The 12,995-nt window shown below is 40.7% G+C and overlaps 1 protein-coding gene across 12 annotated transcripts in view; it reads left to right on the forward strand.

Annotated features, from left to right (window-relative positions):
• Positions 1–12,995, forward strand: part of nfasca (neurofascin homolog (chicken) a) — a 109,406-nt gene that overhangs the window by 79,232 nt on the left and 17,179 nt on the right. For 6 of the 12 annotated variants that reach the window (XR_520751.1, XM_008296062.1, XM_008296064.1 and 3 more), the window contains 4 exons: positions 295–468; positions 6,662–6,778; positions 9,970–10,119; positions 12,276–12,404. Coding sequence is in view for 11 of the 12 variants with exons in the window: in XM_008296062.1 (XP_008294284.1) it covers positions 295–468; positions 6,662–6,778; positions 9,970–10,119; positions 12,276–12,404 (570 nt within the window). In the remaining variant the exon portion in view is untranslated. Of the gene's footprint in view, positions 1–294; positions 469–3,283; positions 3,311–5,734; positions 5,993–6,661; positions 6,779–9,969; positions 10,120–12,275; positions 12,405–12,995 lie in introns of all 12 variants that reach the window. The other 6 variants (XM_008296069.1, XM_008296070.1, XM_008296073.1 and 3 more) reach the window with 4 other exon arrangements.

Raw genomic sequence — 12,995 nt, forward strand, 5'->3', positions numbered from 1 at the left:
GATTATGGAGTCACGACTGTGTAATCTAAAGAAATACACAAAATCTCTTAACATGGTGAAGTTTGATTGACTTAAGTATTAACTGTGCTTTGGCTGGCGTGTCTTTCACTCAGGTCAGACTACAGCTGTAACAAGATGTAAATCAAAGGAAACAGAAATTACAACAACTTAACTAAAGACTACATTGTGAACGTACAGACAATATGCGTTCCACAAATAGAAACTAATACTGCGGTAGGATGTGAATCTGACGTGTGTGTGTGTGTGTGTGTGTGTGTGTGTGTGTGTGTGTAGTCAATGGTTCCAGGTTGGGTCGTCCCCATCTGGAGACTTTCCTTCCTAATGTGACAGAGTTTACCCTCCGCTTGCCGGACCGATCAACCCGCTACAAGTTCTTCCTGTCAGCGATGACCCAGGTGGGAGCAGGAGAGGTCTATGCTGAGGAAACCCCGCACTTCACCAATGAGGGTGAGTGTTTCTACGTGTGACTATTTGTTTGCCAAAAGAAACAAATCCAATTCTGTTACTATTATTGGTGATTAACTTGACGTTCACAGGTTAAGCCACAAAAAAAATACTAAGATGGAATACCAAATGTAATCTGTAGCTGCCTGACAATATATCACCATCTGCTTGTAGCAAAGTATCATTCGAGTGATTTCTTTTCACAGAAATGCTTGAACTTTTCAGTTGCTCCCACATTTAATCGTTGATTAGTTTGGTTCAAAGAGCCACAGATGCCCTCAGCATTGTGACTGTAATACTGATGAAATCCCATAGAATGGGTAGCAACCAGGCCTACAAGTACCTCAAAGAGTACTATTATATGTAGGAGCTGACCTCATCTGAAACACAGAAATTAAAATGTAATTAAAATTGGCTTAGATGTAACTCAACACCTTTGCCTCTTTAAGTATTGGTGGATCTGGTATTCCTGCTTCCTTTTCTACCCACCTCTCTGCTACTCGCTGCAGATTGACATCATTAACACCAGCTTTCCTACAACTTTGTCTTTTTTGCAAGTCATAATATAAAACTATTTCAGCCTGGGGGCTGCTCGGTGGATCAGTGTTTAGCACCGTCGCCTCACAGCTAGAAGATCCCTGATTCTTTCTGTGTGGAGTTTGTATGTTCTCCCCGTGCAGCGTGGGTTCTCTCCAGGTTCTCCGGCTTCCTCCCACACAGTCCAAAAACATGTTGAGGTTAATTGATGATTCTAAATTGTCCGTAGGTGTGAATGTGAGTCTGCTTGTTTGTCTCTCTCTGTAACCCTGTGATGGACTGGTAGCCCATCCAGGTAAACCTGCCTTCACCCTGAGACAGCTGGGATAGACTCCCCTCCCCGACCCTAGTGAGGATTAAACAGTGTATAGATGATGGATGGATGGATGTTCAAGCTGGAAACTGATTCTAGAAAAGAGTAATGATTCAGAAAATGTAATTTTATTCTGAAATTAATAGATAAGAATAGAAATAGAAATAGAAGTTATGCAAATGGTTAAAATAGATTAGTAAAGATTTTTTTTTTTAGGTGTTTCAAAATAGGTACCTAAAAGTATGGATGACAGTTGAAATTCTTAGCTAACCCAGCGTTGCCATTGCTTAAACTTCTGGCATGAGACACGTTGTTTCATCTATCACCGTCATGCCGCATAAGGAAATCTCAGATGAAACAGAAACTTGTAATAACTCAGATTATTAGGACTCACCAATATTGAGTGTAGTCCTGTTTTTAGCAAAAGTGAGAGCTGAAGTTTCACTTGTTGCTTCCAGCTGTTTGTAGAAGTATTTCTCTTAAGTTAAAGAAATATCTGTAGAATCAGATAGCAGCAGGATCCAAATGAGCATCTCCAAAGTGAGGGAGCTGCGTGCATTTGTAAACATGGAATAAGAGTGGCAATTCATTAATTACCTATAACTCTACATTTTCCCTGATATGAAGACATGGTTCCATCACATTCTTACAGCAAGCCACAATTTGTACTCTTCTTTACCTCGGACAGGCAGGTAAACTGTCGCAGTTTATCAGCTACAGTTAAATCATTTGTTACGCTTATTGTTGAGCTTCTGCTGTTTTACAGTCCGATATCAGACTATTTGCAATACTGACACATGGAGTATGTTTGTGTAGTTAAAAAAAAAAAGTTCAAGCGCATAACCTCTCTACTCATTAACATAACTACTAAAACATGTGCAAGTAGCAAAGTAAAAATGAGAAAGTTTCATTGTACCATCATGTGCTGTAGTTGAATAAATCATCTTAGGATGTTTAGGACATCAGAAATAAGGTAATAAAAATACATTGCCAGCTAGACAGTCAGCAGATTTAGGCTGATTGTTATAATTATTTATTGGCGGTATTATCCTGGGGTGGCATGATGTCCAGTGGTTAACATGGTTGCTGCACAAGAGGACGGTTCTAGGTCAGAACCTGCATGCCCTCTCACAGTCCAAAGACATGCATGCTAGGTTAACTGATGATGACTGTAAAATGGCCGTTGGCGTAAATGTGAGGGTGCATAGTTTTTGTGTGTTTCTGTATTAGCTATGTCATGAGTGCCCTTCTTCTTCTTGTGTGTCAGCCCCTGCCTGGGAACGAGGTTGGTTCAACAGTGTGTCTACATTGTGGGAGTCTGGTTCTGTGAATCACTGGAACCTGTATGTGTGTGAGAGAGACACAGAAACACAAAGTGAGAGATTTTGTAGCTCTTTTGTAAGCAGAGGCCTCTTTGTCATTGTATCAAAAGAAGAACAAATAGGTGTTTTAGAATGAGCCACTGACCCTCTAGCGTCTCCAGTTATCTACTTTTGCCCTGTTTGTGCACTTAGAGGTACAGCAACAAGCTGTTGTTGTGAATAAATGCTGACATGACAGGTTGTTCAAAAGGATCTGCTCAACCAAATCTAGAAGAGAAAACTATTTCACTTTCCTTAAGTGATACATATGTAACTTAACCAGAGTTGGTGATATCCTCCGCTGAGATTGTCCCATTCACCTTTAGCACATTTCAGATAAATTGGATTTTGTCCGTGTTTTCTTTATCTAGAAGCAGTGTCTCACAGACTTCACCATGACTTTGCCATAAGAACTATTTCCTGAGTGCACAGTATTCTAGTCGTTATAAAAACTCAAAATAATGTCTAAAAAAAGCTGAACTATCTTTACCACTAAGTGCTACCAGTGACACTGTTGAAACGACCTTCCAGCTGTTCTTGTCGTTCCTCTCTGTCTCTCTTACAGTTTTCCTCTCTCTCCTGTCTCCCCTGTTCTTCTTATTGGCAGAAAACTTTACTGACGCCACAGGTCTAGGTAATGGGCAGCGTGTTTGCCTGTCACCTTCTCCCACCCCCATTCTCCACGTTTGTCTGTCTCAAGCACTAACAGCAGCAGTACAGTCCACCTTCCTTTCCCTCCTGTATTGCCCAGTAAAGTGCTGTTCTACAAGCCCCTACAGCTCAAATGAACTATTAAAGATTGGACAGTACCACCTGTGAACTAAACTGTGAACTACCTCACAGCAGGGGCAGCAGGTTATTGCAGCATACATTTTGAACTGGGCTTTTCGGTGCCTAATTTCCAGATGTAAACAACATAGCACAAAAACGTCCTTTAATGACAATGTTTGCTTCACTCTGCTGAAAGACAGTTATTTTTGTAAAACAAGAGTTATCTGAAGGTTCGTTGAAAGCAATTCATAGGTGAACTCATAACAGTCATGATAAAATATCTGAAGCTGTAATTAAACACAGATTTAACTGTGTTTTTGCTGTTAAACTGAACTGCTGTCTGTGCTGTTTTTCTTTTTGTCCATCAGCCCCTCCTCATCTCTCCATCCTTCCTCTGTTTAGCTGCTGTTTGCCTGCTGCTGTGGTGTGCTGTCAGGGATTGAATAAATCTGTTTACCGCTTGTTTTCTCAAAGACTCACATGTTTAGTGAATTGGCTATTTACCACGTCAGATAATACCCATCACATACTTAACATACTCTAAACCTTTGGTGTCATGTTCTGCTAGATCAGTACAATCCTCCTTTATTGTCTGTATTTATGGTGTCCTTTAATCCCAGTCCCTGATGGCGCACCTTCACAATCTCACAGCATCACTGCCTCTCTCTTTCTGCTCTGAGACACAAGTTATCCTTGTGTAGCACCTCATGCGTTTTCTGTCATTCTCACTGCATATGTCATGATGAAACTGCTGGTTTGGGTGTGTGCAGGGGATGGGAAGAGGTGCACGTCCTTGCATTAGAATTTCAAGACAGTGAGTACTATAAGTATTTTGATGAAATATGAGATGTGATTGGAGTGCTGGGAAAGGACACACTCCATCCGCTTGCTCACTGACTCATTGGCTTGATTATTTTGCTTCTGAGCTTTTTCAAAATGTCACTCTGCCATCTTTATGCATCCCTTGTGTTCAGTGGGTCAACAGTACATTCTGGGGCTTACAGGTAAGGCGGCTTGCAGCTTTAGGTTGAACTAATCTACTTCAGCGAGCTGTAAGGGCTCCTGAACATGCTGGTCTTTACCTCATTCTGCAGTTTGAGTGCATGCTTGGAATCCGCCTGATATTACAAGCATGCTGGCTGGGGTTTGGGGTTGTATGAGATACATATTTGGGGTGGAGACATCAGTAGTGAGACCCTTTGCTGCCTGGAGATGATCTCAACTTCAAGGTACAGTAGGAATGAATTCAGTGGAAAAGGAAGAGCCGGTTTCCACTCTGAGATGGGTCTGGTCCCCACAAGGGGGCATCATTGAGTCACAAAGGTAAAAAAAATAAGAATAAAAAAGTCAAACAAGGGCAGAGTGTTTAAAAATGTTCCATAGTAGTGTCAGTGTATCGCAAAACAGGAACTTGAATTAGTAAATGTACATGTTAAAACAGGTGGTATCTAATTAATCAATAAATCAGAAAGGTTAAACATTTGAATTAGAATTCATTTCTAGTTACCAGCGCTTTACAACTTACATGCTGTGTTCCTGACACATCTGATCAGTACCAACAGTTCTTGGGGTGGATTGCCAGTGTTACCACATAACTATTGTAATTCATAGCAAGGCCTCGAAATGTCACCTAAGTTTACTTATCAACTATATACTATAAAATAGATGAAAAGTTGATGGCTGATGTGATAAAGGAGAAAAGGGAAAATGAGTATTTTTAACAGCAGTTGTAAGCATTGTCACTGTTTGGAAAAATTCATGACTCCAGTTTGTGACACACATTTTTGTTATTCATTTTTCATTAGACTCAACAAAGGTAACTCATTCATGGTTGCATGTGAAGTTGATTGTCTCTAAAATCAATAATAGTGATATCAATCATTACTGAAATAAAATAAAAAATACCTCGAATGTGTTTTCCGGCCTAGTTCCTAAAAGACTCAATACATTACCCGGTCATTTTTAGCATAACACAGAATTAGAGGCATGTTGCAATATCAGCATTTGTCCTCTTGGTGGCAGTGGCGATCAAGTGTGGAGGGCAATGATGACAAAGTGTGCATGGAAACCATTCAAATGAACACTGTGATCATTTATTCTGTCAAGATGACTTCAGTGTGGCGTGTGGTGTGCAGGCTGAGGAGTGTTGCTTGTGGGGAGTTACTGGTGTGTTTCAGCTCAAGGCTCTGCTGACTTTCTCCTGTTTGTGTCAGTGTGTGGCTCTGTGTTTGACGTTCCTGCTGCCATGTCTTTAACCCTCTGCTCTCTCCCTCCTCCTCCCTTGTAGTCGAGCTTACCGACGCCTCCGTGTCTTCTGCTTTCACTCCTACTCCTCCTCCTCTCGCTCCTCTTCCTCCTACTACCATCGCTCCTACAACCATTAGTACCTCAACTACTACCACTCCTACAACTACGACTTCTACTACCACGACTACTACTCCTACTACCACTACTACTACTACCACCACCACTACTACGGAGGCGAGCACTACCACCACACTCCCTGTGCTGGTCACCACCAAGCGTAACGATCAGAACGTGTTGGGTACATGCTGTTGTCCCATTGTGGTTGTTACTGTCTTTCTAGTGTTTTAATTGAGCATGAATTGCACCTCATGGATGTGAAAAGACAGTTGCCTTCTCCCACCTGACAAAACAGGAAACTACATCAAGGCTGCATTCTGATAAGCTGCGCTGTACCTGCTGCACAAAAAGTGGGGAATTACTTCAGAATATTTGGATGTAGCCAGCAACTATCCTTGTGGTCAGGAAGTGAGAATCCAAACTTCATAAAGTAAACTGTTAACAACTGTAAAGTTTTTGGAGAGAGTTTCCTTTACATTTAGAGTGATGAGGGTTTTCCTGTTTCAGTTGATCAGACAGGGTTTATTATTATTATTAGCATTGGAGTCCACTCTAAGCAAGAAGTAAACATTACAGTGTCATGAACTTAAAAATTCCCTGGAATTTTATCGTGGGTGAATTTTCTGTCCATGAACATATTAAACTTACTTTTGGTTTTGAGTGGATCATGATTGGAGTAAGTCCTGGTGACAACATTCATTATTGTAGGAAGATTCCCATAGTAGTAGCACCATGCATAGGTCTAAAAGGAGCCCTGTGTTTGGTTGTTGTAACTGTGCCCTCTCTGCCCCTTGCCCCTGACCTTCAACCCTTTACCCCTGACCCCATACCCCCACCCCACCTTGTGTAGTGGCCCCTGGGATCTGGGATCTGACGGTGGTGCCTAACAGTGACTACGCTAACGTCAGCTGGAGTCACAACTTCCCGGCCGGCAGCAGCGAGTTTGTGCTAGAGTTCACACTGGACAGTAAGAAACCAGACCAAGCCCACCTTGAGCCATTGAAGCCTAAAGCCAGGTCGAAGCATAATTGGAAAGTACACCGACCAGATTGGGGAGATAGTAATGAAATTACAAGGTGACACTAAGTAGGCTATGAAGTGTCGGAGCAGACAGAGAGCAGGCAAAGTTGGTCCAGTTTACAATTATGTCTTGACTGCTAAGGATTAAGACCAGTTCTAATTATTAAGCCCTAATCAACATTTGAAAGACTGTGTGTGATGTAGTTTATTTCGTTGTTGCTACCAAACATTGTAGCGAATGAACTGTTTTGGCATTGTCTCACTCAACTTTACTTTTCAGCACTGCTGGCATTTTAATCATGAGTTATTTTCTGCATGTTAGTCATATCAGCTAGATGAAGCCACAAGATAAGTAGGTATTAGATTTCAATGCGTGCCATTACAGCTCTTTTATCAGAAATAGAGAATATATAATATGTTCTCATCAGAAGTTAATCTGTAACAGCAGATGTGCGCTGTTGGCCTGTTCTTTTTTAAGGCCATGTTAATCGCACCTAAAGGTTTATGTGTAAATTTGAACACTTAAAAAGGCAGAAGGTACCACAGTCTGTGTCTGTTGTTCTCTCTTGCACTCTTTCTGTCCCTGTTTGGTCTTTTGTGTTTGAAAATGGCGATCATCATTATGTCACTACTAACTTTGTGTGCAGTGCACCATCATGATAGTTTGGTTGTAGCCTACTGCCTGGCTTTGAATTGCTCTTGTTGGACCAACACTGTGAATGGGCTGTTTAGCTTGCTGCCGATAAACTGATGTTTAAATGTGTCACTTCTTTGGTCATCCATGCTTTCATCATCATTTGCTTTCGCTTCAGGCTGGGTGTTGCGAGCTCTTGAATCCCGCTTTGATAAAACCCATCATCCCTCCTTTACTGACATCCTACAGCTGGTTGAAATTGGATAGCCAGGCACTCATACACATGCTGTTATAGCTGTCTACCAATTCAACAGGCTTTGATTGAGGATGGAAAGAAGGCAGGATGCATTTTTTGTGTACTTGGGCAGTGGTTTTAATTCTTAATGATGTTTGAACATGAACAGATAGAAAAAGGATGACAAGATTGATCTAATGGTCTCCCCTCCCACTTACCCCTGCTCTCCACGGTCAAGTCCGAAAGCTTTGACACTAAGGAAGAGTAGCAGGGAGCTCCTGGCACTCTTCCACCTCCTATCATCAACCTTTCATCCTCCTTCTGTCTGTCAGAGCTTTAGCTAGAGGATGATGCTTTGGTGGCAAAAGAGGGGATAGTTGTTATTACCTGCCATGATAAAGGAAGGAAAATGTGAGTAAGAGTCAGCAAGTCAGCATATGTGATATAAATTGTACATTTATACAAAGGTAAATATTTGTATTGCTATCTGTTCCTGTAAAATGTAGAGCTATTGTTCCATACTGTAAAAATGAGAGTACAAGCTGCTTGAAGTATAACTAAAGCTGCTGGACTGATTCTAAATTGTCCATAGGTGTGAATGTGAGTGTGCTTGTTTCTCTCTCTGTGTAGCCCTGTGATAGACTGGTGACCTGTCCAGGGTGTCCCCTGCCTTCACCCTAAGTCAGCTGGGATAGACTCCAGCCCCCCGCGACCCTAATGAGGATTAAGCGGTGTATAGATAATGGATGGATGGATGGATGGATGGATGGATGATCTTGTTCTCTCACACACAATTTTAGAGAATTACATGTGCTTATCAAGAAGTGAGGAGGCAATACATGCAGTACAGTGAGGACATAAGGAAGAGACTGTCAAATTACAGTTACATTTACACAGTAAAGATATGGCTTTTTACTTGGTAGTGAAATGTTTTTTCTGATGTTAAAACATCAGGAATAATCTAAAGTAAGTTATTTTACAGATATCACAGTAGGACATTGATGCAGAAGTGTATCGACAGTAATTGTTTCAACCAAATGCATTTCTGCTTCTTTTTTTTTTACAAAATGTTGTGGAAGAAGGATTAGGATAGGGTGGTGGTCCATACATATGGCCTTTATCCAGGAAAGACTGGTGGTTTAAAGTGTAAATATTTCAATCAGCAGCTTTGAAGACCATTGCTTTTGATTTTTGTGCACTAATATCAAAATGTTAGGTGTACCACAGTGTACTTAACATTGGCCTTCTCATAGCACTGCCTGACTAACGATGTAAAAAGAAAAGCTCGCCTTCTCTTGTATCTGCTTTGGATATTTTCTTGGCTGGTTTGAGGACTGTCTTGAATAGCATGGCTTTGGAATGAATTCTGTTTATGATATGAGCCTTGTCAAATGGTTGATAGCATGGTGCATGATGTCACCTCCTCACGCTGCCCTGTCCTGTCACTGCCACTTCAGAGTCATGCTCATAGCTCGGCCATGTCATGACAAACGTGTCTTTCCACCGGAAAGATGTAGGCTGTTGTTGGGTGTTTTTCTCTTTTGACCTCATGGAGATAAAAGTGTGAGCCTGTGAATAACTGAGACAAACAATGCTTTGCCATCCTGGCTCCTGATGTTACCCAAAAACAAAAAGGGTTTGTTTCCATTTCAAGTCTACCAGGTGGAACCATGGCAAGGCAGGTGTATTTGTAAAGCACAATTCATACCCAAGGTAATTCAAAGTGCGAGTAATGCATGATGTAGTTTGTAGTTTAATTTGGTTTGTAATTCAAACCATCGTGCACAGTGGCCAGTTCATGAGCCAGTTTAGTCGTGTGAGACAAGAGGCTTTGGCTAAAGCAGCACCTGTCCCTTGTGCTCCTCTTTTCCTTCACTCCCCATTTTTAGACATGCTTTCTCAAGCAAATTATGCCATTAAGAGAAAAAATAATCTCAGCCATCAAAAAAGGAAAATGAACCAGAATGTGTCAGCTGAATTGAGCTTCAAAGAGTTGTACCTTATGTATTGAGTATAATGGCCAAACACCGTAAACTGCATCATGCATATGCTTCTATCCTGCCAAGAGTTGAATGAATCTTTAAGTTGGAGACGGGCACTGCATTGTTATGAGTCTCATTGATTTTAACAACCCTGCTATCAGTCAGAAAGACCAGCCACCCTACAAAGCACTGTGATGCCGTGACTTTTGCTAGAAAGCACAGCTGTTACTGTGGAATGAAGGCCACACCCCCCGGAGTGTCATTGGCCCCTTTCTTGTGTTTCCAAGGCGACAAGACGGTGAAAGTTGTATCGGTGAAACAACAGCCCCCCATTACTGTGGCGGATCTGATCGCAGGCGCCACGTACCACCTGAGGGTTTACTCCCATGAGCTCAACAGCATCAGCAGCAATTCTGTCACCTTTAAGACCAAACCAGGTGAGACCACACCTGGCCAGGTGGAACCAGGGTTCCAGCCAGGTGGGCTACTCTGGGTGCAAGTGTGTCACTAGTAGTATCGACAGTTGCTCAGTCAATGCTGGGTGAGTTATCATGGTTTGTTTTTTTATACATTGCATGTTATTCCAAAAGTCAACTCTGGTCAGTCACAATAAGACACCGTCTACATTTGGATGCACCCAATTTCAGCTTGGTTGTCTTTTTTGAGCGGTATATATCACTTATGAAACCATGTAAAAGTTGCATTTTCGTGAGAGTGGAATTTGCAAACCTTCACTCAGTTTTTCTCACAACTGACATATTCTCGTCTGTGAAGTCCAGACTTATAGGTTGTTGGAAAAGAAGATACACATCTAAAGTCTTCTTAGTGTGCCTGGACACAATATGTATAAGCTCTGTATCGTGTAGCTTAATATCTCTGTGACTATCGGACAGCATATACTGCGGCTCATTACTGTATGAAGGAATTATAAACTATGATGGATACTTACTATTGATTCTGCATCATTAATTAGATTCTTTGAGTCCTGTATCTCACTGCAACACTAACCTGACCTGTTAAACGCAATCTAAAAAGTAATGTTGACATTAAAGTAAAACAAAGCTGTTATTTTTTCACTAGGACCCGATCAGACTCTTGACCACACGAGTCACAGTTCTCAATTAACCAAAGAGTGATCATACACAACGATTTCTAACAAAGCAACAAGAGTCCTTTGGGTCTGAGTCAGTCTCAGGAGTGAACTGAAGCGGTTTCTCTAAAGGCACATGCTTTTTATACTTTTTGCAGCCCTTCTCACTGTGAAGCCTAAATTGTGACCCATCCTCTCAGCCTTAACTGACAGCTATCGAAACAGTAAACCCCGGTACTCATGTTTGTTCAGTAATTTAATGCCGTATAGAGTTTCTTCAGTCTGTTTTCATCCACAGTTATATTCCATATCACCTCTCTGACATATAAATATATAAATCTTTATAGTGTTTACCAGAAACCTGAACTTTTTGCTGTGATTTCTTTTGTTTTTTTGACATTGTTTGCAGGCTGATGCTGTTTTAATGTTGTTTTAGAGTTATCATAAGTATAAGTTCCTCACCAAATACATTCGATTTATGACAATATACAAAATGCTATTAGAAAAATTGAGGATTCTTTCTGGTAATCTGTGATTGGCTTATAACTAAAAAGTATGGAAGTGCTGCAAAAGCAAGCAAAATATAAATGTTCATATCAGAAAAAGTCCATTGTTGAAAACAAAATGTTAATGTACAAACTGTGACGCTGAACAAGCACAGTTGTTTTGATCCTCACACATCCAACAGTAAAACAACCTTTATTAGACTCAGTTTACATAACACTCATATAGAATCACCATTTAGTGTTTTTGGTAGCACTTTGTTGACTCGGTAGCATGGAATTTTTCAATATAATGTAGCTAAGACTGTATCTGTCTTTTTTCTTTTGTTAGTGTTTATTGATTAAGACAGATGGAAATAATGTCATGACTCAAACCAGCTGTCAGTGAATTATCCAATTACATGAACTCTCAAAAGTTGTAAACATGGGAATTTTTCCTATCATTACTTTACATCCCACATGGCATAAATGTGCAACAAATGCAGTTAATTCTCCAAACATGTTTATTGTTTGTTTTGGAAGGAATGATGGAGGTTCAGTGGAAAAAGATTTGTTTCAGCTGTCATATGAGACCACTAATAACTGGACCTATATGATGAAAGTCTATGCATGTTTCATGGAAACTTTGAAGTGTTGTTTACATATCAGTCATCCTGTACTATTGGCAGCCGTCAAAGAGGCTCTGTTCTTTCAGTTTCACCGAAGCCTTCCACACACAAGCCGCTGTCTCCCTGGCTTTTTAGATTAAAATTTCAACTCAGGATAATGGAAACACCAACACGTTAATTTCACGGATGGGATTCTTTTTATAACATCAGTCTGGATAGGAGCTCGTCTGGGAATAATGAGATGCTGGTTCTGTTGACATCTCCGGCATGAGAACAGATTATCTGGTGTGTTGGCTCTGATTCATGGTGGTCCAGAAATCACTCACAGTTCTTCCACTCTTCTCTCTCTTCTCCTGTCCTGCCCTGTGTGTGTGTTCTCTGTATGTCCTCAGCCTACATAGACCATGTGGACATAGCCACTCAGGGCTGGTTCATTGGTTTGATGTGTGCCATTGCCCTCATCATACTGATCTTACTCATCGTGTGCTTCATCAAGAGGAGTCGCGGCGGCAAATACCCAGGTAAGGCTATGGAAACACGAATTCCTAAAAGGTTTCTCCACAGTAAATGTATGTTTAAATGGTTTTTATTTAACTCAAAAACATTCATACATAGTTGAATTATGCTCATGAGAAAGTTTGGGATGCCAAATGCCTCTAAGTATTTAAGTTTTTTGCATTGACAAATGATTTGCCACAGTAATCAGTAACGACACATCCCATTGTGTTCACAGAATTATGAACAAGGATTGCAAAATGCCAAAATGATGTGATTCAGTTTTATGCAAAAAGTTTTACGAAGCTCAGATTCTAACTTTTGTTTGTCATTGCCAAGACAGGAACCAAAAAAATGGAAAAACCTTTTGTATATTTTATTGAATTTTCAATTTTTTGTGAAGGTTTGCCTTTCATAATTTGGTCCTTTTATCAGCCATAGTAAGCTGTGCTGAAAAGGAGTCACCAATGTAGTTTTTGATCAGTGATAGAAGTGGTTTGGCAGTTTGATGTGTTAAATGTATTAGTTAGGGCTATTGTAATATCAGCAGTTGTTCTTCCAATAACAGACCAGTGTCCAAAATGTCAGCACCTGTTTTAAAATAAGAACTACAGGTC

Source organism: Stegastes partitus, unplaced genomic scaffold (genome assembly GCF_000690725.1).
Source record: "Stegastes partitus isolate 25-593 unplaced genomic scaffold, Stegastes_partitus-1.0.2 Scaffold1098, whole genome shotgun sequence".
Lineage (NCBI taxonomy): Eukaryota > Metazoa > Chordata > Actinopteri > Pomacentridae > Stegastes > Stegastes partitus.